This window comes from Mycteria americana, chromosome 8 (assembly GCF_035582795.1).
Source record: "Mycteria americana isolate JAX WOST 10 ecotype Jacksonville Zoo and Gardens chromosome 8, USCA_MyAme_1.0, whole genome shotgun sequence".
Taxonomy (NCBI): Eukaryota; Metazoa; Chordata; class Aves; order Ciconiiformes; family Ciconiidae; genus Mycteria; species Mycteria americana.
The window spans coordinates 34,119,611-34,145,114 of record NC_134372.1 but is presented as its reverse complement, the minus strand read 5'-3'; the positions used below and the strand labels follow the sequence as shown (position 1 = coordinate 34,145,114).

The window sequence follows — 25,504 nt, the reverse complement described above, 5'->3', positions numbered from 1 at the left end:
CAAGACTTCTGCACCATCCTCTATTTCAATGGAATTGGCCACACAAAGAGGCCACACGGTCTGGATTACGTGGCTGTTCCAACAGCATCCCCAGCCCCAGACACAGGAAACACCACCTCATTTTGTGCTAGGGAAGAAGGTGCCAACAAATCACACACAGGTGCATGAGCATGAACAGCCCTTGCTCTTACATGTGGCATTAACCTCTGTGGATATCAGGCCCAGGAAACCTCCAGCATCACCCTCACAGAACCGCAGCTGCAGCTGCTGCAGAGCCCAGCGACAGCCCCACACAGTCTGCAACACTGTTTCTTAGCTTTGGTCCTTATGAGACCCTGTTCCTAACCCCAAATTTTTAAACAAACAACCATATATTCCTCCTCCATTGAATTTAAACATACGTATTGAAAACCAGAGACCTAATAGGTAAAACTCTTCCCTACTGTGACAACAGAACAGAGATAAAACTTATGGTTTTGCAGTCCATAAAGAACGTTCAGGCAGACAGACTCAACATGATGGGTATGTGCCTACAGCACTTTTAATTTTTAATTATTGTTAGTTATAATTATCTGACTGTGTCTGAATGAAACCCAGCAATATGGCTGGAATAGATTTTGGTATTCTTGTAATTTATTAGCTTTGTAACTACTAATAATTAAAGTTTAACAATACTCCAAGCACCACAGCAACATTTTTTAAGAAATGCTAGCCAATCTGCTAGGATAACTGACTAGATAATTTTCAGGATTTTAAAGGAGGACTAACATTAAAAAAAAAAAAAAAAAAAAGGGAAAGATAGATAACAGGCTCTTAAGAGCCTATCAACAACCAAAATGCAAAGATATAAATTCTGTTTAAAAGAAAAAATGGATTTTACTTGCAGAAAATTAATTCTACACATAATTTTGTGGATGCTTCATATGAAACTTAGAAAGAGCTTGTGGTTTGTTCCCAGCAAGAAGGTCCTGGTGTTTAACATCAAAGTCACACATAAGTTCTGAAATACAACAAAAGTCACGTTAAGTGAAAGTACTGCCTTGAGGTAGGGCCACATTTCAGGTCCCATTTGTCCTGCCATCCACACATTCCCCCAAGGAAAAATTTTTTCTGCAACTTCATCAAAATACCATAGATTTGCTTTTCTCTCACTGACTGTATGGACACTGGAGCCCAGAAGCACTGAGATATTTCAGTGTTGCACGCACATAGGGTTTGGAAGAAAAATTTTACCCCTATTTAAGTACGCTTTCTTGTACCCCCAGGAAGTAGGTAAAGCCCATTTTTCATGCAGGAGCTGGAGACATTAACCACTAAAAGATTTTGAATAGCTGGGTACAGACACAAAATTGCCTAAGTCTTTTTTCAGTGCTCCGACCATTGGTGGTAAATTGAGCCCTTAGATGTAGCCCTGTAGCGCAGGTGGGTCACATATAAGAGGCTCTCGTTCTCCCCATATGCTTCAGGGGACACTGTTGTACCCGGATGGCCCCAAGGACCACTGGCATGAGCAGTTGGAGATGTTGCTCCTCACTGTCCCACTCCCAGGGAAGCCACCACGCAGCACCTTAATGTCCCCCATGGGGCCACATCAGACTATGTGGTGGCTCACTGCAGTGCCCCGCTCGCCTGGGCGGGATGCAGCCCTCTATAGGAGACACATCTAACATCGAGCTGACGTTAAAAGCAGACTTAAAAAAAAAAACCTGCTTAGGGCTTGATCTGCTGTAATCAGCGGAAAGAATCCCAAGGACTTTGATGTGGACCAAATCAAGCCCCTGGAGGACGTTCATGGTAAATCATTATTAATATAATGAGTGCAATTTCTGTGCAGCAGCTCATGCCTGTTTATGGATATATGAAAATTGCCAGCTTTTCACATAAAATGAAATGAGGAGGGAGACAGACCACAGTGTCAGCCAATGAGCCATAGTAGCCACTCTCCTTTCAATATGTGTATGTTTAAAGAAACTGGGCACTTAAAATGACAGCAAATTCCTCCAGTGAAGCTCCCTTAATTTAGTGGTTTGATGTATCTCCAAATCTGAACAGGAAAGAAAGCCCTTTATTCATAGCAGGCAATAAAACACCTGAACACCTGTGCTAGGAAAGACCTGGCAGGTACCCTGCTCCCTTGGTACCTGGATTATTTGCGCATTGTTTATTATATCCCTTGCCTTAGTTTTCATCAATTGTAATCATTTAGGAGGAAACGGTATGATTAACAGTACACAAGCAAACAGCAGGAATTAATCCTTTAAATACAAATACTTCATTGGTTACGTGATGGCTCTTTGTAAAAAGCAGTGTGGCAAAGCAAAAGAATACCTATGAAAATCCTCCTTAAGTTTCCTCTGAAAATCACTGTTCAGTCACAATTTGCTTAATGTAATTCTTGATGCAAGCAATTGAGGAGGTATGTTTCCCAGCTGTGAATAACACCACAAATATAACTCTCAGCACCTATTACATGTCATAATTTCTGACCCATCTTCATTGTTGGCAGGGCTCCCTGCTAGGTTTTAAATAGTAAAGACCAAAATTTCAGTTGTCAAAGAGCTAGGTCATCTCCCACGTCTGGATGCCCTGTGTGCCACTGTGGCTCCAGCTGCCTGTGAGAAGCGGGCATGCTGGCGGTGGCCAGCAGCTCCTGACACAGGTCCTAGAGATGGGGCTCTGTTTGAAAGGGTTCCTTCTGCCCTACGTGTGAGGAACCCCCCAAACCTCCGCCTCTACACTTTTTTCAGTAAGCTTGTTTCAGTAGGGGGATTGAAATGCCACAGCCTTGGAGTTCTATACATTAGCTATAAATTTACTTTTTTCCCAGAGATTTTCATCATATTTATAGCTGTCAATCTTACAAACTGAGGATGTGAAAAACATGGAGCTGCCAGCCTTTCCTCTTCTGCCCTAAGGGTGCGTGGGGTTATCACACATACTGTTTCCTTTGTGTTTCATGGTTAAGCTTACCATGTTTTCTTTCCTTATTTCCAATGAGATAATGTAAGCAGTTAAATAACATTCTGTTTTCTTTTCTTCTGGCAATATCATTAAGGTAACCTCACTGACTCATTGCTCCAGATTCACACCAGAATTTCCACCATTTATAAAATGAGCTCAGTTCCTCAGAGCTTTCTCAAGCCTTGGTTTTATGGCTCCATCAGATGGTGTAAAGCAGAAACCTATATTAAAATACAACTACTAGTTCAGAAGTGAAAAGAGGGTTTGATTGCTTCCAGAGCATTACGCTGCCAAAGCAGTATTTGCACCAAGCCCTAAAAGTACATTTATAGCGGCGACGTTTCTCATCACATAGCACACACGTGCCCTTCTGGGCTTACTTGGTGTTTACGCTAGCTGTTTACAGAAATGTTCACAAATCAGCAGGGCTAATTCATGCTGCTCCATGACATCTCTAAAAGTTACCTTTTCCCTGTGCTGCCTGTCATTTTCCCCACCTTCCTTGCTTTTCTTGCTTTTCTGTAAGCACCTCATTCTGAATTTCTTCTTGAAATAGTTGAATGCTCAATTTTTAAAAAGTATTTTCAGTGGTTTCACTTAAAAATACAAAGAAGTAAAACAAAGCGTAGGTTCAGATTTTGACACCAGTTATTTTACGCCAGTAGGAAAGCAAGATCAGAACTGAAAAGTCAAATTCATCAAGCGGAACCCCTTGATGGATGGTGATTTGCCCACAGAAGAACAATTGCACAGTTAAGAGACTGAAAGGTCTATGCAGATTTAACCCTAACTAGCAACTAAACAAGTGGTTCACTAAAATAATACTAAATCTTCATTACTCAAGAAAAATACAACCAATACTTGAGGAATTTAGAGCAGGCAGCTTACACATGAGAAACTGAAGAGATAATTGTGCCAAGGCAGACTGGTTCAAAAATCTTGAGCGTTTCTGACCAATTTATACACACATTTTGTGTCCTCCTTGGCTCAGGTATTTGAATTAGTAAAATCCCTGGCATCAAGTAAACACACATTTCTGAGTCACCACTGAAATAAAGACTAAAACTGTGCAGCTAAGTATTGAATTTTCATTTAGCCAACACCATTCAAAACTACTCGTGTAATTATTACTAACACAGAAATTTTAAATGCACACAAATCCTGCATAAAAATTGGAAAATTACAATCATAATTTATCTGATTAAAGCTGCTATTTGCAGCAATTTTGCAATGCACAACACTTCAGAATTGAAACACTATGTAATTAAAACTGTTAATTGCAAAAAATGGGCCGCTGTTAAGACTATAATTTAACAAGGTTCTCTTTACTTGACCATCTGATTTTAAAGGTTAATGCAGTGACCTAGGAAGCCAGTGCACCCATTTTAATTGTGCTGGCATTTTGACCAAACACCACTTTAAAGGAAAAATGGGAGGAAAAATCAGAGCCAGCTTTGCAAGCCACTGTTCCCTTCATAAAACGTTCATAGTGAGAACACACAAACCCAAAATCTGCTGACTTTATTAAAATATTAACAAGGTATAGTTAAAACTTTTGTACACTTATGCAAATCGGGTTGCTAGAACAAGGGAAAGAGGAGATTCCCCTGGGAGAAAAAAAAAATAAAATCAACAAAGTGAAAAGATCAACCATCCTTCCACAGCATGACAGCACGACACAAGAGGCAGCAGCTTGGGAATTCAGCAAGATAAATAAAAACACTCCAAAGTTTAAGTAAATCATGGTTTATAAAGCTAATAGATTTAAATGAGACATACGGTACCATTCTATAAAAAGACTGCATTTGCCAGGGGACATTAGAAGTATTTTGGTGGCCGTGCTACACAGGTAAGATATGCCTGAGGAGGGTGGCCAGGGCGGGCACCTCCCCGCGAGCTCTTTAGAAGGGCAAGCTCCAGTGGTCATTCCCCACAAGGTATCAGGCACACATGCCATGGAGGTTTCAGCATCTACCTGGGTTTAGCACCAAAGGTATCAGTGTGATTTAAACACCAGCCTCACCACCCTGGGGCTAGGGCCCCAAGAGTGGCTGCAGCAGCATGCCTAGGTCAGGGTCTGGCCCCTCCGAAAGGCTTGCTGCACCTGGGAATGGGTGCGGGCCAAGCACCGGCTTTGCAGGGGCTAAAACTGCTGTGGCTGTGGCCCCCAGCGCCGCCAGGGAAACTGGCATGTAACACCTGGTTTGCAGAACCTGCAGCTTATTAATGTGCTAGTGCCTTGGTGGAGCCTCTAATTAAGCGTTGTGTTGAGCTGCACCCACGCTTTGCTCTCATATCTCGCTAGGGAAAATTCCTTTACTTCTGACTTAACAGTGAGGAAGGGGAGGGGGCAGCCTACTATTTGCTTAGTCTTTGTATGTTAATCAGTGCCTAAATTATTAATAGAGAAAAAGAAATTATTTACAAGGTGTTACGTAGACATGTCAGGATGTAGCAACGCTACTGTCAAGAGAAATACTCATAAAGAATCATGATATCTATCTCGTCTTATTTATTTATCCCAGCCACGCTCAGAGACCCCTTTCTCCTGAGAGCACCCGGGGAGGCAGGAGGAGACTGATAGACTGTTTAAGGGCAGAAGAGACCATACTGAGGGTATGCACCTTTTCTAAATGCTGCACAAGGGTGATGGTTGCACAGAGAAATCAACAGCTTTAGCTTTGCTTTTACTCCTGTTGTAAACATACCTGAAGCTCTGTTTGAAAGAAGAACTTCTGTGGGCACTGGGAACAGTCATAAATTTTATCTTCCTGCCCATGGACTGCAAAGATGTGCTGCTGCAGTTTGTTTGCCTGTACAAAAACTGAAACAACATAGTACGGTTAGTTAAGATTGCTTCATATAAGGCATCTTGTCTTGAATTACACTTTTACGATTGCAAAGACTCTGAAAAGTCCAAGGATATCTGCCAGAGAAGTGCTGATACACTCGGTTCAGCAGAATTTCCTTACAAGTAGTCAATTTAGAGTCTCCAGGCTGACAGTCAGCTTACTTCTAACAGAGTCTAAATCCTGTATGGATTTTTGATATTTCACATAAAGCTAACACTGTCCACAGGTAACTGGAAGAACTCAATCATCAGACCAAAGAGAGGACGTCACCGTTCCTGCAGGGAGCCCTGGGCCCACGGCAGGTGCATTGGATGCATTTTTAATGCAGGACAACTGGGCCAGGAGAAGCCTTGATGGCTTCTGCATCACATTTCTGGCAGACACATGAATCTGAAAAGGCAGCCTTGTCACAATTTTTAGGCCTTTTAAATGGGTTGTCCATTCAGTATAAAAAAAAAGATTATGATTTAACATCACAAATATCACAGCATCTGCATTATGATTTTGAATCAACAATTATTCTGACTTTATCAAGTGAAATCTGGAAATGAAACATATTGAACCCCAGGCTTTAGTTGGTTAAAAATATATCTCATTTAATTTTTGTCTCATTTTATATGAATGATCATCAGTATGTGAAAATAGCTTCTTCAGCAGAATTAAACACATGCACTCAAAGAGTTATTTTACAGCACATTTCAAGATAGGATAAATTAACTCCAAGCTCACACAAAAAGCAGGTTCTCAAATTGTGGGCCAAACCCTAAGGAGCGTGGGTTCACCTTACTACCACCAAAGTTAAAGGAATTGCAGGTGCTGCCGTGCCCCTTTACTGACAACAGGTCCACAGGCACATGTATGCGATCTTAATCTCTCAAGCAGTTTGGAAACATAGATGTTAACTACGGTTTTGAGGAGCATATAAAAGGCAGCCTTTAACATGCATCCTGCAGATCCTTTAAGCAAGATCACCCAAGATCATTTGCACTGATGAGACAGCTTAAAATGAAGTACAGGGAAGGAATACCTAGCAGGCCCTCAGACAGGAGTAGAAATGTGCCACCACGAGCAAACTGGCCTTAAAAAACCTCCGAGACAGCAGCTGGCAAAACTATACAGTTGTAAAATTTGCTCTTCTCAAACCTTTACTCACGTGAGCCTTACCACCATGAGTGGACTATGAGCTACCTGGCCTTTAAAGAGTCCTTGCTCAGGTGAATAAAGGCTTGCAAGAGCAGGTCCATACTCTGCAAGTCCTGCACTTGGAAATGCATTGCACCTTCAAGTCACAAACTACAATTTAAAAGGCTTGGAAATGGGGGGGGGGCAATGCGGAGGCCACTGCACGTGGCAGTGCTGCTCGGTGTCAAACACCACAGTGCTGCTCTTTGAAGCGAGCCCCAGTTTCAGACAGATGATATTTTGAACATTTCCAAGCACAGTATTTCTTTTAACCAAGGAAAGGAATACAGTATTTTACAAATCCCCTGAGTGTCATTTCTGGATCAAGCCATGCACGCTGAGGCTTGTCTTGGCCTCCCTGTCTTACCTGTGAAACAAACAGGGCATTTGAATGTGCCTCCCATCCCCTCAAAGCTGTGCTCAATCAGGTGACACAGGAGCTTTGCCGGAGAGTCAAACATCTGGTTACACAGCTTGCACTCATGATTGATGCCTTCCTCTGCAAGGTTCAAATGATACAACTTGTTAGTGACACAGCAGATTAGCATCGGGGATGCAGCAGTCGGCGAGAAACGCCCATGCCGGCGCACACGACTTCAAGGACCCGCAGACGTTGCCACGGCTCTGGCCTCATCAGAAAAGCGGGCCGAGCCGCTCGTGCAAGGCATTCAGGTGTACAGCCCCCAGTCATATTTAGGGGCGTTGATTTTCAGCTGCAATGAAAGCGGCGCTGCGATCAAGCCGCCGGGAACCCACACGCCTGCTCCCAGGCTCGTGACAACACTGCACCGCTCCAGTTTGCATCCTACCACAAAGGGAGAGCATCCCTGCTCTGGGTATCGATTATTAAATAGTCAAACAGCATTTAATATGAATTTAACAGTGTGAATTCAACCAACAACACTGAAAGTGGGCTGAAATGCTGTCTTCACCTCAGATTACACTGCAAATATACAGGAGAGGAAGAAACTATCGGAGAACAGCAGGAGCCCAGAGCAGTGTCAGCCTTAATTTTATATGTCTTGGCTTTTTCCAAGCTGAAGAGACCATTGAAGGTATTTAAATGTCATCTGAAAGTGTAATTTCCGTGTCATATATCTTAAGCACTGAATACACAGGGCTCATTTTAAATGCCCCTATGTTCTAGCTGAACTCATAGGGAAATAATAATAATTATTACTATTGTTTCAAGCCTACCACTTTTGTAAGATGATGTTTCTCTTTTTACTGACATTTGTGGGTTTGGGTGCAGTTGGGCCTTTTTTTGAGGTACTGAAGCCCTATTAAAGCAATTTCCACACATAAAACGAAACAATCCTCTAGTTTTCTTGAAGTGAGGGAGGGAGTGGTAGAAATATAGACAACATAATGTACACTTTATATAAATCAGAAAACACCTAAAATTTAAAAATTTTGCTCATTGTTTTTGTAAATACTTCCGGAAAATGTGTGTGTCCTTCATTGTGGCAACACATGTGAACTTCTCATGAAAACATTTTAAAAACTAAAGAAATTCTGTCTTTTGATGTAGATTCAACTATTTCCATATCTTCAAATCTCACCGACTTCAACTTTTAGTTCCAAGACGCCTATGAAATGACTACGTTAAACCATGAACTAATCTCTTGCCAAATGCATTTGGATCTTGCAAATAACGTGAGCCTTCAGAAGCATGGTCTTTACTTATAATTCCTTTAAATTTAGCTTTTTACACGTTTAAAAGGGCTAAACAGAGGGAAATTATTGTTTTCTATAAGGCCTTTGGTACTCTCAGTATCCCAAAGCCATTTTACAAGTTGGGAAGTTAGGTGCCAGGGCAGGCAAGCAGCGGGGCTCTGTGCGGGACGCTGGGCACAGCCCATGCCCAGGCACATGGTGGCTTTTGCACATTTGCACCTTGGCATGTTTGCAGCTGGAGGCAATTCCCAGAGCACATGGGCCTCGAAGGGCCCTCCATGCTGTGTGAAAAATAACAATAATTAAAAAAAAAAATCTCCGTGCAGCACCTTGTGCAGCAGCACGTGCTGGCAGTGAGTTGCCCGTGCTGCCTCGAGGCCGGGTGGGCTCTGGAAACGCATGTGGCAATGGGTGCTCTGCCCTGCACAGCAGCGGTGGCACACAGGGCGAGAGCCGGGCACTGATGGCGAGCACTGGCACCGGAGCTGTGGTGGGAAAGGGGGAGGCAGGATGGGGAGAGGTAAGCAGGCGGGTTGGGAAGTGAGGAGAGTCAGGAAGACAAAGATGAAAGGGCTGGTGGCTCCATGGCAGCAGCTCCACAAATTCCCTGGGCAGCCATAACCGGGGATTGGGATATTTCTGGGACACAATGAGGTTTGCAATTCCCTATTTGGGCAGCCATCACAGATGGGCACATCACCCTCTCTGACGGATGGGTTTCAAAACCTGACCCTCTCCCCTCGCTGTAGCATAAGGCCGGCTTCTCCCATCAGATCCTTGCCTGAAAAGTTTTGGCTTTGTGCTACCTTTGCAATCTGCTCTGGAGTGGAGGAAAGATGGGGAAGGGATACGTGCCTTGTGCTGAGCATCCTGAGCATGCCCAGCCACACAGCTCTGTACAGCAACTGAATGCTGCAATAAACCTGGAGAGGACAAAGCAGGTACTGGGGGGAATGGAACAAATTCCTTCTACGAGTAAATCAGAGAAATCATGTTTGACATTAATTTTCTACCCTCCACATACTGGGTATTTGGAAAACAGTGATTCATGTACAGCCTATGGTCCTGTGTGAGCACGTGTGTTCATAAATACGGACAGACACATACTGCTGATTAGACGACTGCTCCTTTTGCAGCCTAAATACCTATAATTTCAGTAAAATTTAAAAAAACCAACAATGCTCAGCATTTCAATTGAAGTATATTCTTACAAGCTTGGTATGTTTAATTAGGTAACAGAGATTGTGTATTTTCTTGGCTGATCCCTGCAGTATTTTAAATAGTTAAACCCATAACAAACAAACTAAAACTCGAACGAAAAATAATAAAACATAATGGGTTCCTGCAGATCTGGAAATTTATCCCACTCGAGGCAAGACCTTTTGATTTGCAAATCCACTTCTGAATTATAAGGCCTTCTCCTCACCGGTGGGGGTTTTTATTCCACTCCCACAGGAGTCCATTATGTATTTCTTGTGTCTATAAAACCATCCAGGAAGAAAAAAGGGGGGAAAAAGTACCATGGTTAGCATGACAAACGTTTCTCTTTTCATGCCTGTGTATTCAAAATATGAAAATGCCCAAAGATATAGATAGAATTGCTGCTATAATCACTCTCTCCTCTATGGCATTTTACAGCATATTATTTTACACAGAAACACAGCGCATGTATAGGGATACTCAGTCACCTTTGGAGAATAACTTCCTTGAATTATATAAGATCATATAGGCAGCATGCAAGGCAGCTTTTTGACAATGCGGCGTGACAGCCAACACTCCAGTCAAACATGTGGCGCTGGGCGTTAGCAACAGAAAACATAGAATCATTTCTCTCATTTTTACCCCCCCCCCCCCCATTTTAAACATGACAAGCATCTATGAGACCTACATAACTCAAGTGAATTATGCAGCCCCTCTCATTTGTAAAATAAAATGCAGATTTTTACAGCTTGCTGTGCTAGATCTTCTCCCATTTCTCCACAAGTGTATCTGTGTGGGGATCAGTTGATTACAGGAGTAAACGAGCAATGCACAGCAAATGAGAATCTTGGGTTTCTTGCCTTTTTTTTCCTGAGCTCAAAATAATAAGCATTAATTTTACACTTCATTTCTCAAAAAAATAATAGGATGTGCTCTTGTTTAAAACAAGCAGGCCTGCTGGATTCTGTCAGGCTGAAACTATGTCAGGCCAAAAGAGGAACAGAGCGCTTTGTGTAAAAGTATCATGGGGAGATGATAGTATCCTGTAATGTTTTCAGTACCTACTTTTGTCTCCAAAAGCATTTGATCCCTCGCAGACACATACTTATTTCCATACTGGTCTTGAGGGAAGCCGGTAGGAATGAGAGCTGATTATCTGAATCCTGAAGGTGAAACCTGGGTGGTGCCCACTGATGTCAAAGGCAGGCATTTGTATAAATTTGGAGGTACGTAATTTACTGCCTGTTAGCGAGGATTAGCGGGTTGCGCAGACCCAGCTGAACTGCGGTGGCAAAGCACATCGCTCATTGTTCCCAAGTTCAGATGCGTTTGCAGGATAGTTTTAAATATGTTGATAGGGTGCTTAGTAGCACTTACACTGTCGTTTTGCCCATTTTAGAGTGGGAGTATGCTTCTCCATAAAGCTATTTCTGCTGCAGCAATGTGCATTTAATACGTATTACAATGAGTCTCTAAGCCTCTAAGAGAATCGACAGTAGCAGCCTCCTGGCGAGGATGCAGTATAATTAATAATGCTGTATTAAACCCATGTACTGTATCAGCTGCATTTCTAATTATAACTATATTAATGGCAATATAAAAGTACGCATTAACACTGTCGTGTACCGACACATTATCACACCAATAACAAACAGGAGATTTGAACAATAAAAATCAAGATGGCATTGTCTCTACCATTAGTTAAAACTCTCTTCAACTTGATATAATAAAGCAAAATTTTCCCTTATGGAATAACCGCAATAGTCCTAACTTGAGAGATTGTGTAAGGCAATCTGATGCTCGCCCCTGACAGCAACATGTACATCCCGTACTATAGCTTCCCAGACTAGGATATTTCTACTCCACTGCAGCAGATTAAGGCAATAAAGAGGAATATCTTTCCTGTACTCAGATGTACGCATCTATGAGTTAACAGCACTTTTAATGAACTTTGAAATACTGTAATTCAGTGTAACAAAGCATTAATATACTGTGTTCACAGAGAACCTCCTCCTGTCCATTATATCATAAATCTGGTAGAATTAAATGGGCCATGTGCTCCAATTATAATAGAAATAAATAGAAATTGGAATGAACACAGGGAAATAAAATGAAAACTGCATGGAACTGTTATGTTTATGCAATTCATTTCCCAGTAAATAAGTAACCAAAGGGAAAAAATTATAACATAAGAAAAGCAGGAGCTTCCCCAGTAATTTCTTCCATGTGGCTGTGACGGAGCAAGGGTCTGGGACCAGGGTAAGATGACAGCGATGGACACCCCCCTCCAAAACAAAGCCTGCAGAGAACCACTTCGACCCCTCGCCTGGCTGGCACCACTTCACCACTGGTTTTCATTAAAAACAATCCAACGATGGAGGTAAAACCCAGGTCCGAGAACACGATGCGACTGCTACAAGGGGATGGCAAATTTGCAGATGCCCACGTCGGATGAAGATGACATCTGCTGTACAGACGACATTCTTCATCGCCATCGCTGTCTAAGCCCCAGACCTGCTATACAAACCATTTGGACCACAGCGCTCCATTACGTTTTTGTAATTAGTCCCGGAGGACATAGCCGAGCCCCTGCCTCGCCGGTGGGGCAGCTGCAGGGCGAGGGGACCCTGTGCTCGTGCTCCTGCCCTGGCGTGGGCCAGCGGCACAGAGCCGCTCTGCACCGCGGCGCCCCAGCGATTAGGCAGCCCGGGCGGTGAAAGGCAGCGGATTGATGGTGTGGCAGCAGAAATGTCACCTGGGGAGCTGGGTGCCGTCCTCCCAGGGATGCTGGAGGTCAGTTACTATGGCAACGCCGAATGAGCTCAACCTTGTAACTGACCCTTATCTTTTTTTGATCTGTGGCCCACTTGGGACCTTGGCTGGAAATCAACTGGAAAATAATCTGGTCACATATCAGAAAGAAAACTATTTATACTTATTTATCCAGGTAGAGCTCATATCTCCCTTTGACGACACTGCCAGACTAAAGACACCCGTCATGTTCCCGCAGCATTTCACGCGGCTGTGCAGAAACGCCCGGTTCTGTGCTGCAAGAAACCATGCCAAACCCCCCCCGCCACCGCAAAACACACACACAGACTGCCACGGATATCTGTGCTCATGGCTCTACTGATATATTGCCAAAATCTTGACTTGCCCGTGTGGATAAACATACACCTACACCCCTTCTTGGATGGTTTAATATTTTACGTTGGTATCCACTACTCATATCCTTTTGTGCTTTATCTCTCTGCTGAAATATGATTCTGCTTTGAAATATATTTATATGATCTAGAATGGCACAACGCTGATGTCTTTTATGAGCTGAAGATTGTTTAATAAAATCTTGCATTCCTGCTTCATCCTTATGACAATTTTACTATTATAAGTTTTCAAGGGATATGAGAGCTGTCCACTGTGGTTAGAAACATCACTTTAATGAAAAATGATAACACAGGGACTTGGATTTTTCTAGAAACTATGTAAGGAAAACCAACAAAAATACAGAGAGTTCCCAAAGTGCATTCGCATGTATTTTTGTTGGTTTTCCTTACATTTGCTTTTGGATGAGACTCATTAAAATCAGTTCTGTTCTTCATAGTTTTCCAAGGGATGGGCAGCCCGGACAAAGCTCTGACAGCACAAAGGGGCTGTTGCTGTTCTCCAGCTGGGGAAGCTCTCGGGGGGAATGGGATTTGGGAAATCAGGAAAGATATTAGGAGACAGAAGCCACAGGACCTGCTGGCAAACATAGGTGCTAGAGGAAGGGCCTATGGATTCCTGGTAACAAACTCCAAGGCTTCTTGTGATGCACTTCTTAAATGCATCTAGGCCTCTAAAAGGTATTCTTTTTCAGGCTAAATTAGCCTAACCACACAATGGGCTTTAAACTCTTTTCATCATCTCAGGGGGCCTCGAGCTCAAAATATGCAGAATTAGATGCCAAATTATTTATAGGGTAGCTTGTAAGTTCACTGCCTCCAGTACATGTCAGTACACTGCAATATTAAAATGACCATTAAAAAGAAGCACAGTCCCAGAGGGACTGGGGATGAGATTGCAGGGAGTTTCCTACCGACTGCGATGGCGGTTCCTGCACTGCTCCAGAGCCCCTGCCTCCCTCCCAGCCGCAGGCTGCACGTTCCCCCGCTGCACCACTTCCTAAGGGGAAGGCTGAACCTCAGACACAAGATGGGTCTGCCAAGCCTGTCTTCATCAGCTTAATTTTCAGTTTACAAGAAAAATAAAATCTGAAAGTTCAAAGGAGTTCATGGAGTTGTGCATCATCTATCTGCTGACTGCAGAGCCCCAGAGGGACCCCGCCTGCAGAGCTTTATTTTAGATTTAGATATTCATCTGGGAAACTGCATAAAGATAATTTATAGAAATGCACTACACTTTAGCACAGTAACTTCACACTCTATCAGCCTTTCTCTGAAGATGTCTTTTTTTAATAGCCTCTATTAAAACTTCTTGTGGACTAAAGTCTGATAGGTCTGGCTGTTTCTTCACAATATAGTTCATTAAGGAATAACTCCAGTGGCTTCCATGGAAATGCAAAACCCGTGCAGGAAAAGAAACACATCCTGCCTTTGAGTGTGCAAGCCCATACACACACATACTCAGAATGAATCTGGATAAAGCTAATGAACCTCTAAGAACAGCTAGAAGTTAACAGAAACACCGCATTCCCACACAACTCAACCCTAGTCGTGTATTTCAATGTTTTGATACGTTTGCAGCTGTATTAGTTCAAGTTTAATGTCGATACCTGGTGGAACTGAAGTAACACAGCCCTGAATCCAGGCCCATGGCCACACAGCCCATTCCCTGCACTAGCCTCCCTCATGCCATCATGTCGCTTAAACCTGAATATCCCTTATTACTCTTGGTCTCTTCTCCACTCTCTTCTCTTCCTTGGAAGCAGCTCCCTGCATTGTACACAGTGGGAATACATCCATCCTCTGATCCTATTGACAATATCACATCGAAGAGCTCAATACAGACAAACAGCAATAACTAGTATCTACTTGGCATCTATTCTTCTTGCGAAATTAAAAATTAAAATTAAAACATCATTATACTCTTATTAAACATCCCACTGGAATATGCCAAGTGCTTTTAAAACATGCAAAGCTTTAAACTGAGTTTAAATGGGTGTAAAGCCCTTTTTGCTCATTTTACAGGCCTGGCACAGTCCCCAGCCTCAGCACCAGGGCCACCAGAGCCACAAGGTGACCCCTCCCCACCGCGTCCCACCCAGGCCTCCTGCAGTCCCAGCGTGCATCAACTGTGTTCGCATGGTGGCCCGCAGAGCTGCCAGGACTCGAGCAAGAGCTGCCAAAGGCAAAGCCTTCCCTCTTACCGGCAGCCCCCTCCCCTGCCCGGGCACCTGCACATGGGGTGGCAGCTGCATCCCGCAGCTACTGCTTAAAAGCCAAATGCTGGGTGCATTTTTGTCTGTCCAAAGGCAGGTTCCTGGGGTGGGGATCCGTCAGGGTGGCATTCAGCCCTGGCTGCCAGCCCCCTGCGCTAGCCAGGCACACTTGGGATAGCACATGGTACTTTTTAAACACGCAAACTCCTGCTGATGTGTGTTCCTGATCTTCAGATTACAATTTCCCAAGTACACATTGACATGATAGACTATAAATCTATCATGTAAATAATCATCAGATTAATGGTCTCTAATAGTATATAATTAACATGACAGACAGGCTACAAGCCAGTTGCTGTCGACTACACTCGGCAATGCACAGAGTAGGAGAAAGCTACTTCCATGTGTAAACCACTTCCATGATGGCATCAGGGAAGCAGAAAAATTGGTAAAAGGAGAGATAAAACCAGAACACATAACAAAATGAAAACACCTCTAAATGTACAATTTAACTGAGAAACACTGAAGGTTCTTTCAGGCATCAAAGTATGATAAATGTAAAACTTTTTTTTGAAGGGGTTGTAGAGTTTTATTTGCATCAGCAAAGAAAAATTCAGTTATCCCTGCATTGGTGCAATGCCTCTTGAGTGAGTACAGGTGAACTGGTGCAAGGGGCCTTATTCTGATATTGCAAATTCTGCATAAACATGGAAATACGTATCCAGTAATGTAAACTTTACAGCAGTATCAGCCATCGTCAAATTAAAGCTTATATTAGTATAGATATCTGGGAAATGATGCGGTGGGCATAAAGTTATAAGTGCAAGTGAAAACCAACCATGAGCATTATTTCTGTTGCAGATCACCAAACTGCTCGGAGACTGGCCATATGCTGCACTCCTGTAACGTTGGGGCAGTTTGCACCCACTTATTCAGATTAAACAAATGCATTTCTATTAAATATGAATTCACCTTCTTTTCTTATTAAGAAACAGTACTGTTAGGGAAAAGCCTCTGGTTGAAAAGCAATCTCTTATGGCGTTGTTATCAGCTTACAGACCAAAATTCTAAAATTCTTCTTTAAAATACATACAGACAAGCAAAAAAAAGGAAACACCTCTCAGCTTTTTCTTGGAAAAAAACCCTATGATAGTTACCCAGCTATCCTGACACGATCGTTTAGCTGCATCGGAGCTTACTTGTTCATACAAGGGCTGAACACATGTCACAGCCCAGCCCTGGAGAGGGTCCTGTCCCCAAGCCCTACCCCAAGGCACCTCCCTCACTCCCTGTCCCCATGGACTACAGAGGGAGCTTGGGGACCCAAACCAGTTATCGGAGCTGACAAAATTGCCAATAGAGGGAACCAAGGGTGACTAAATAAGGTCTGGCTGGCTAAGATAGGTGACTGATTTTGCATGGCATGAGTATCCCTCAAAGCTCGTTAAGTGCAAATATGCCCAAAAGAATGAAATACCCCTATCAGACATATTTTAAGTCAGGAATCCTAAGGTGCAGTAACACATGATATTCCTTAAGGCAGTCAAAAAGAATAATCTGCAGGAAAACAAGAAAATATCTTAAGCATCTCTGCATTATGCAGACATATATTCTTGTACTGTGGGAATATGCACAAGTGAATATACAGAGCATCTCCCATTGATATTGATGGGATTTGCTCGATTAACACTCCACAGTCCAGGTGGAAATCATACCCTGTAGCAGCTTCATCTCGAATACGAAGAAAAGCTGTAACCCAGTGACCTTTTGGAAGAGATCTCACTGCCAAGCAATGACTCTGCGTAGCACAGACTGTAAAGTTACTCTCGGTAGCGCTTATCTAACATACAAACATTGATTACAATACATAAAACCTAATATCAAACTAGTATCACCTTTACATTTGTTCTTTGTTCTGCACATGAGCCAGCCATCTTGCACCCTTCATATATGATCTAGAGCTGGATTTGTCCAGCACAAGAGCTGGATAGGCAGCAATGAAACAGTTCCTCGGAGCTCTCCGCAGAGGGCCAGTGCACACATCCTGCGCAGCCACGTGGGGCGTCAGCGGGTTGGCAACATGGGCAGAAACCTTCTTCCAGGCTCCTAAACTCAAAGTACTTTGGCTTTTGCCTTTGTAAACAAATCCCTTTCTATTTTATTATATGGGTAGCTCACTCAGGCACATGGCTGTTGGCAGATATGCTGCCAGTGCACAAGATGGCCAGCTTGGTTTTATTTATTTTTACAAACACATTTTCTTCATTTTATATGTCATTAGCTTTTTAATCCATTAAGGAAAGCCATGTGCAAACTCTTATGCTGTAGACAGACTCCAAAGAACGTATGTGGGCTGTGACAGAAAACTTAGTGTAAGATATAAGGAAACTCTATATTTTTGCTCAAAAAAAGGGATCTGGAAATGCCGATCCTACGATGGTGCTGAAGAAGCCCTTTTCCAGCCGCAGGAAAGCATGAGCATGCCACCGTATCAAAACACGACATCCAGGAGGATCTGATGGCTCGTTAACAGCAGGATTCCTACACAGCTATTTTTGCCCAAACTCACCCAGATCTCAGGCTCATGGCATCGTACAGGCTTCCTGGGCTCTCTGTGACTCCACTCCTTCCCAGAAGTCACATTTTTAAAAAAAAACCAAGCCCCAAGCCCCTGCCTACAATGAAGCGCTAAGAAGTTCCCAGCCACAGAGAGCAGGCAGGGCCAAACAGGACGGCACCTCCAGGGGGTGGGCGCAGTAACGGACTGGAGCCATGCAGAAGTGGCCGAGATGACTTGGAAAGGTCCAAAGGTGTAGTAGGATTGCTGTAGAGAAGGGCCTGATGTGCATTCATTGAACTTGAGATAGATTTAGGGGTCTCCACCTAATAAGCCCAGATGAGAAGGAACATATTCCACAGCCCTGCAAAAGTTCCTGAGAAAGAGTGAAAAACAAGAGGAAAAATCAAGCTGCTTTTCAGCTGCTCCCTCAAATAAAATAAGATCCTAAATCAAGCTGGCATGGAGTCCCTGTTTGAACCAAAAAGGAGGAAACAATAAAGGTCTGTCAGAGACCTGCTACCCACCATTTTATTCTTCATTTTTCTTGTGAGCTCTTATTTTAAGCTCGGATTCAATGATCGGCATTAAGAAGTCGGCATTTGCTCCTGTCACCCCAGAGAGGTAGGGAAGATACAATCGTATATATGCAAAATAGGTACGAACTCTGATAACAATACTTTGCCTGTAGGCAAAAATTGACTTTTTAAATGGCAGCCACTATAATAATGTTAGCCTAAGACCCGCCCTTGCAGGATTTTCCTCTGCTTAGTAAAAACAAGTTACACAGTGACAAGAAAGGCAAGGAATTTGGGCACTGACAATGACAATATGGGGAATGTTTTAGTGGGAAGGGGGGAAAACAAAATCGTAAAATAAAAATAAAAGGTCAGTCCGATTAAGCTATAAATATACCTACTGTACCGACACGGAGGGGGTGAAATGGCACTTCTGTAGCAATAGAGGCAGCAAGGAGCTCAACCAAGATCTGTTCCCCAAAGCTCCCCAGTCCCAACCAGCAGCACCCCGAGAGCCCTGGCCTCGGGATGCCTTCCACACACAGTGCATCCTTTGGGAAAACTGCCTACAGGGGACGGGTCTAAACCGGCGATCTAAGGGACGTGCGGCAGACCATGCCTACTCTTTACATTCCTATTCCTTGTGATTACCAACAGAAAATGCATTAGTGCACAAGAGAAAGCACAAGAATGGGGCTCACTTTCTAATCACACCTGAGGCTTATGAGGCCACGAACTCCGGCTCCTTGGGGGAGCGCTTTGGGAGTCCCAGGATGCCCCTGGTGCCACCCGTGCACCTGAACCAGCCCGGCAGGCTGCGGGGAGCCGTGCCGAGGCTACTCAGCCCCAGAGTGACTGGCCGCTCCTCCCATCACACAATGGCATCGCCAGGTCGCGTGGCACATCCTGGGAAGCCGCATGCAGGCAGCGTGGCATGCACAACAGTTGAATCTTTGCAGCTAGATGAGCATCAATTATGCATTGTATCAAAAACCGAAATGCTAGAGCATGGAGCAGGCAATTCAAAGAAGCAGCATGAGCAAAGCAAATGCCAAAGAAATGAAAAATATGTCCAAAACTGTGACAGAGCTCTCGGCTACTTTTCATGTGACACTGTCAATCGTCTCTCATCGAAGATCTCAAATACTTGGGAAGAGATTACAGAAATATTCAAAGATACAATATTTGTATTTTGAATGTTAATTTGACACAAAGGAGTGTGCATGAGGGAATGTTTATAATCAGCACTCCAATAAACTCACAAATGACTCTAGTATTTTATAAGCTTGTTAGAAACAAATCACTCCCTTAGCTTATATTTACTTACTGATGAATCATAAAAGGCCTCAATACACAAAGAGTAAATTCAAAAGTGTTTTCCTCTTGTTTTATCTTCTATGACAATACTGAAACCCTCTCGTTTAGACTGTGATTCCCAACTATGCCCTTCCTGGTTTTATGGTTAAATATCAATTTCTCCGTAGGAGCAGAGGCAGTTTTGAACCTTGGTTCCTGCCTCCAAACCCCCTGTAAAATAGTTGCCCTGGTCTGGAGCTGAACCGCAGTAGCTGGAGTTGCCTCCTGCCCTCGTGCTGCCTGGCGGGGCGGTGAGGGGAGCACGTCCAGTTGTGCGAATTTACGCAGCAGTGAAGCTGCAGTCCAAGTGTTCAGTCTTAAGAGGAAGAGGAGAAGACATGCACGCCTCCTGGAGCAATGCACAAGACAGCACAGCAAAAGCATTCAAAAAGAGATTCTGCCACATATTTCTAAACCTGCAACGGTCCCTAACAGCTGTATGAACTGCAAAACACATCAACTGCTTCAGTTGGTCTGCAAAGGCGTGGACGAGGTATCAATACAATACAGGCCCCTATTACCACCCAAACACCCTGCACACTGTCGGTGCAACAGCCCAATAATTGACCACAGCTGAAACCCCCTTTTAGCCTGTTTAAAAACACCATGATGCTTTAATGCAATACAAGTCATGCTTCAGTGGACAACATAACACCTACACCTTCCAAATGCTATTAGTTATAGGCCAGCTCAAACCAATAACACTCTTGCGAGCACAGGAGAGAGGTGCTAGCCATCGACTCCTGGCAGTAGCCATGCCATGGTACCTATGTGTGCCATGATAGCTGGATTTCAGAAGTAATTGCTTCATAGGTTGGCATGCTGGATTCATAAGCGATAAGTAACACAAATGGAGGGAAACAAAAGTTGGCAGAACAATGCCTCATTTTTCTAATGTAACTAAGTGCTGTGTGCAGTAATGGGAGTGGTGGGGATACTCGCCTTTATGGTCTTATTTACCCGATAGAAAGAATACAGGGATATTCTAATGCAGGTTTTTACTTAATGTACAGTTAAGCATTACACAAACATTTTATTGTGGTCTGTAAAGATGATCTATTTACAGTAGCTGAAAAATCACACACTGAATTCAAGCATGAGTGTTTGCGGTAGACACACAAATGCAGAGCGACTTTGCAGAAGTAAATGTAATGTAGGCTTTTATTCTAGATGGCCCTGTTGCTTCATGCACAGGCTTCAAATGCATCTTCACCATCCTTTAAAGACGAACCAAACGCTGCCACGGACCAAGCTGGCTGGACACACATCAGCTTTGTAATTGAGTTAAGATGTTGAAGTGAACAAACACAGCCAGGCCTACCCACAGCCCCATCATCCGCTGGTGCTGCTGGAGGGAGAGGCTGTGAACTTGGGAGCGACAGCACGAGCTTGCGGCTGCTCACCCAGCTCCCATTGTGGGAGACCACAGCAGCTTCTTGTAAGATTTTGAGGTGGTTTCTGTAACCTGCCTAATGCTGGGGCTAGCCTGGTGGTCTCTGCAGGATGCCATGAATCACTGCAGTATTGCAGAATACATCAACAAAGGTTGCTTGAATTCACAAAGTACCTGCTATTATTAAACATGATTCGGGTATGTATTGAGCTGAGCCGATTAATCATTACGAACATAGATAGCTTACAGTTTAGGATTCACATTTCCAGAGTACATTATAAGATGCTTTTATTTCTAGAAATTTTAATGGCAGCCACGAGAATAATATTATTATTTTTTAACTAGTGCACAAGCCATAAAGCGTACAGGAATTTACTAAAAAGTTCAAAGTTGACAAGTGATACGCTTTCAAAATCTGCTAATCCTGAAAAATAAAACTCAGGGCTCCATATGGCACTTCTGCAGCACCTTCCGTGATCCTCTGAAGGGACAGAGACCATCAGTCATGGAGCTCAGCTCCCTCACCCACCTCTTTGGCCAGCAGCTGGAGCAAAGGGAAGGCCCGTGGATGGAGCGTCCCGGAGACGCTGCTCCGCTATGTGGGTGACAGGTCTGACAGAGGAAGCCCAGGCAAAGGAAGGTGGAGGGAGGCTCTCCCAGCATGACGCCATCCACTGCCACTCCCTGCACTTCCATACCGCCTCTAAGAAAAACTGCCTTTGCCCTGGGCTTCCTATTGCTGATTGTAACGCAATGCCAACTGCGAGGTTCAGCTCTCTCTGCCACGTTCGCATTTTAAAAGCAATGTTGATGTCCGAAACTTCAACCATGTAAGCCAGTAGCAAGGTTTATAGCCTGTACCTGTGTGTCTCTGGGGCTGAGCTTAAAGACACTCCACGTGCCACCAGGCAATGGGGCTGCTCAGCCCTCTCCTCTTCATCCCCAGGTGCTGCAGAGGGGTAGGGGGGCACGGCATCTGTGGGGGAGGGTTTCTTATACATTGTTCAAACATCAGCATTTCAGCCCGGAGAGAGAACAGTAGACTAATCCTCAACCATTCAATAAACTTCATGTCTAAAAGGGTGGCAGGAAAAAACATACGATTTCTCAGAGAGGAAGAAAATTATTGTGGGCATGTGAAACGCTAACAATGCAGGAAACAAACTGAAGGAAAACCCATACAGGACACGTCAGGATTTTGCAAGGAAAATGCAGACAAGATGCCATGGTGTCTGTCAGACACATCAATGCTGTTTAGCCTGAGATTTTCATTGAGTCATTGAGATTTTCCCTATGGCCATGGGGTTGCAATTTTAACATTGTAGCTCCATCTTTGACGCTACTGAAACAGAAGCATGAATTTGAAAAGGAAAGAAGTCACATCATGAAGAAAACAGAAAAATACACTTTCAGGTGGGGAAGGGTCACAGCAGTCTAAATGACCGAGTACAAAAAGTGCATTGCTCTTCATTTTTAAAAAGTGTCCCAAGTACACTGCCCTCCAGGATTCTCCTTTGCGTCATCCATTTATTTTTGAAAGCTTCTCTGGAGAAAATGAGCTCCTTAACAAATGCATTGTGAAGCAGGAACATTTCTGGTATTCTTTTTCAGTAAATACATGACATTTCTGAGACAAGTTTGGAAATTCAGTAAGAGCAATAAGTAATAAGTACAGGTGAGTAAGTTATGACTGTGTGTTAATGAAACACAAGTGCCTTTCTCGTGTGTCACTATGTTTTGTGATCGGGTGAGAAGCAGTTGCTAGTTTGAAGACAAATCACAAAAGAGAAAAAATGTCTATTGCATCAAGATTTTATACCAAATACTTCTGCCAAAAGTGTCCCCACCAGAAATTGCTGCCTTGAAGGATAATTTCGTTTCATGCATTCAATTATTTACTGTGCTGCATCTGATGTAGATGGAAGGGATTCACCTGTGCTTGGCAGCCATCAAGATCATGTGGCAGCTGAAGCATCTCATCAGTTTTGTTTAACAGTGAAATCATGTGGATAATTAATACACAGACAACTGAGCACCTGAAATACCATTCCTATTTCAGAAACACAACTTGTGCACAAACAGCATAAAACTTTTCTCTTGGCTTCCCACACCTCTCTTCCTCCTGCCTTTGGCTACAGCCAGTACCCTGGGCAGTAGGATACTTGCTCTGGTCAACATACACAAGATACAGGTACACTTGCACTTTGTGAAAGCCACCTTGTACAGGAAGGAGGAGCAGCCAGGGCAGCTGTGGGTGCGCGGGCTGCAGCTGTCCCAAGGAAGCGCGTCTGCCAGCGGTGGCTTGGAGCTGGCCCCTGCCTGCTGCCCTGGCCTGGGGCAAACCCGTCCCCTCACCTGCCTGCACCGTCATTCTGCAGCAACAAGGGGAAGTGCATAAGCTGATACAGTCTGCGCGTGTGCCCTGCCGGACAGCGGGACTGTGCGCACTATCCCCAGACAGCCTGCCTTGAGCACTCCTTATTTCCAGGAATAAAAGTGAAACAAACCAATTCTCCAACAGCCGGCAGGGCACAGCCCAGGCTCGCTGTGGGGCTGCCCCCTGCCTCCGCCCCGGGCAGGTCTCCCTGAGGAGGGGAGTGCATCAAGCTGCTTTTGGCCATGACCAAAGCCAGGCGCCTCAGGCACGAGTGGTGATGATCCCAGGGCTTCCTGGTGGGGACTTTGCTGGGCCCAGCATTGTCAGCAGTGCCGTGCCACCCCGCTGTCTGCACAGCGAGCACGGGCAAACCCCAGCCCAGGCATTGGGACCTGGATCACAAAGCGATGCGAAAAGCAGTTTCAAACGGATTGCAAAACCTGCGACATCATTTATGCTGTTATTTGGCAGGCGCTAAAACCTGCCAGTATCACCCTATTCCTGCTACACGCAAGTATAATCAGAGGAAGAACTCCTCGCAGTCCTCGTGTTGCAAGTTCGTTTACTCTGCTGGTACGTTCCCATTTAGCATGCACGGGACTGCTCTTGCACGCTCGCTCATCCCCTGGCTGTGTGGCAGCGCACCTCGGCAGCGGGGAGCTTTGGTGGCAGCCAGCACGGGCAGGCATGGTGCGAGCGGGCCGTGCGCCCGCATGTCTGACATCTGAAACAATATTTGAGCCCAGGTGCTGCATCTCTAATTATTACAGGGTCTTCAGTCACACGTGCAGAGTTTAAATAACCGGTGAGGATTTTAAGTGTTTTCATTGCACCATTCGGTTTCCTTTTGCTTTTCAAAGCAAAGGATGTATTAATCAATAACGATTTTTAAAAGAATTAATTATCACCATCATCAAGCCAAGCTCCCTGGTGCCTCGCTGTCCAGCACCTGCCCAAGTCCTCTTCCCTTCCAGTGAAGGATCTGCCATCTCTGCACCATCCTCGGTGCTCTGGAGCCTTAAAGCACTATTAAAATCAATTCATTTGGTGTCAAAAGCTCTCATTCTTCTTGCACCCACCAGTACAGCTGTAGTATTCTTCAGATTTTTACCACCAGGATTAATGTTATAAAATGTCACTTACTACAGTAAAATTTATCAACATTATTATATACCATAGAAACTGCCACCACAGACAAATGCACTACATTAAAATTTTGTCTAGAGCTCCCTAGAGAAAACATTTGCTGCAATTTGTGTAACAGTTTATATATTTATGCTATTTAATGGTACAAAGCAATAATTATGACTTCATTCACTGATAAGCAACAGCATTATATAAATCAGATGCAGATTTAGAACATGCCAGCTTTGTCACTGGCCTACTACTTGTAAATTATGTTGCTGTTAAAAAAAAAAAAAATCTAAGCAAATATGAGTTAGCAGCAGGAAGCTAATAATGTGCCTCCAGCTGTTCCAGTTAACCTGCAAATGTGGCCATCTGCACCTCAGGAGAAAAAGAAAAGGAGAGATAGAGGGAGGGAAGAAAAGGAGAGAGGAGAGAAGCTCCCGCCAACGCCAGCACAAAGCCTAGGCCCTGAGCAGTAGGAATGACCTTGCTCCTTATGACCAGACAAGCACATATTTAAAATCAGAAAAGTTACTAAAGAATAAAGGACCTTTTCTCCCCTAGACCCACAGGAGAGGGAAGGGGAAAAAAAAAAAAAGAGAGAGAGAGGAAAAAAAAGTCTTTTCCACTGCCTTTTTTCTAGAACAGGCTGTCTTTCACCTCTGGGGTTATTATTTACTGCATTGCAGGTTTGTCCAATGAACAGGTTTTCCTTACAACTTCTGCCTTTCATTTTTACTTTTTAACACCTCTTCACAGACCCATCTTGTATTATTAAAAAAAAAAAAATGGTGGTCATTGTAATAGATTTATTCCTGCTTCAGACAATTTAAAATGGATCTGCAGGGCACAAAGGCTGAACTATCAAACAAGACTGAAATTCTCAGATAGAAAGTCACAGATCTCACAGTGCACAGCAGCTTCAC

At 43.9% G+C, this 25,504-nt stretch overlaps 1 protein-coding gene across 5 annotated transcripts in view; it reads right to left on the bottom strand.

The window, feature by feature from the left end:
• ZNF423 (zinc finger protein 423) overlaps nt 1-25,504 on the bottom strand; it is a 237,413-nt gene that overhangs the window by 16,483 nt on the left and 195,426 nt on the right. For all 5 annotated transcript variants that reach the window (XM_075510663.1, XM_075510658.1, XM_075510659.1 and 2 more), the window contains 2 exons: nt 7,363-7,494; nt 5,670-5,785 (listed from right to left, as the gene is read on the bottom strand). In XM_075510663.1, coding sequence (XP_075366778.1) covers nt 5,670-5,785; nt 7,363-7,494 — 248 coding nt within the window. The remainder of the gene's footprint in view (nt 1-5,669; nt 5,786-7,362; nt 7,495-25,504) is intronic.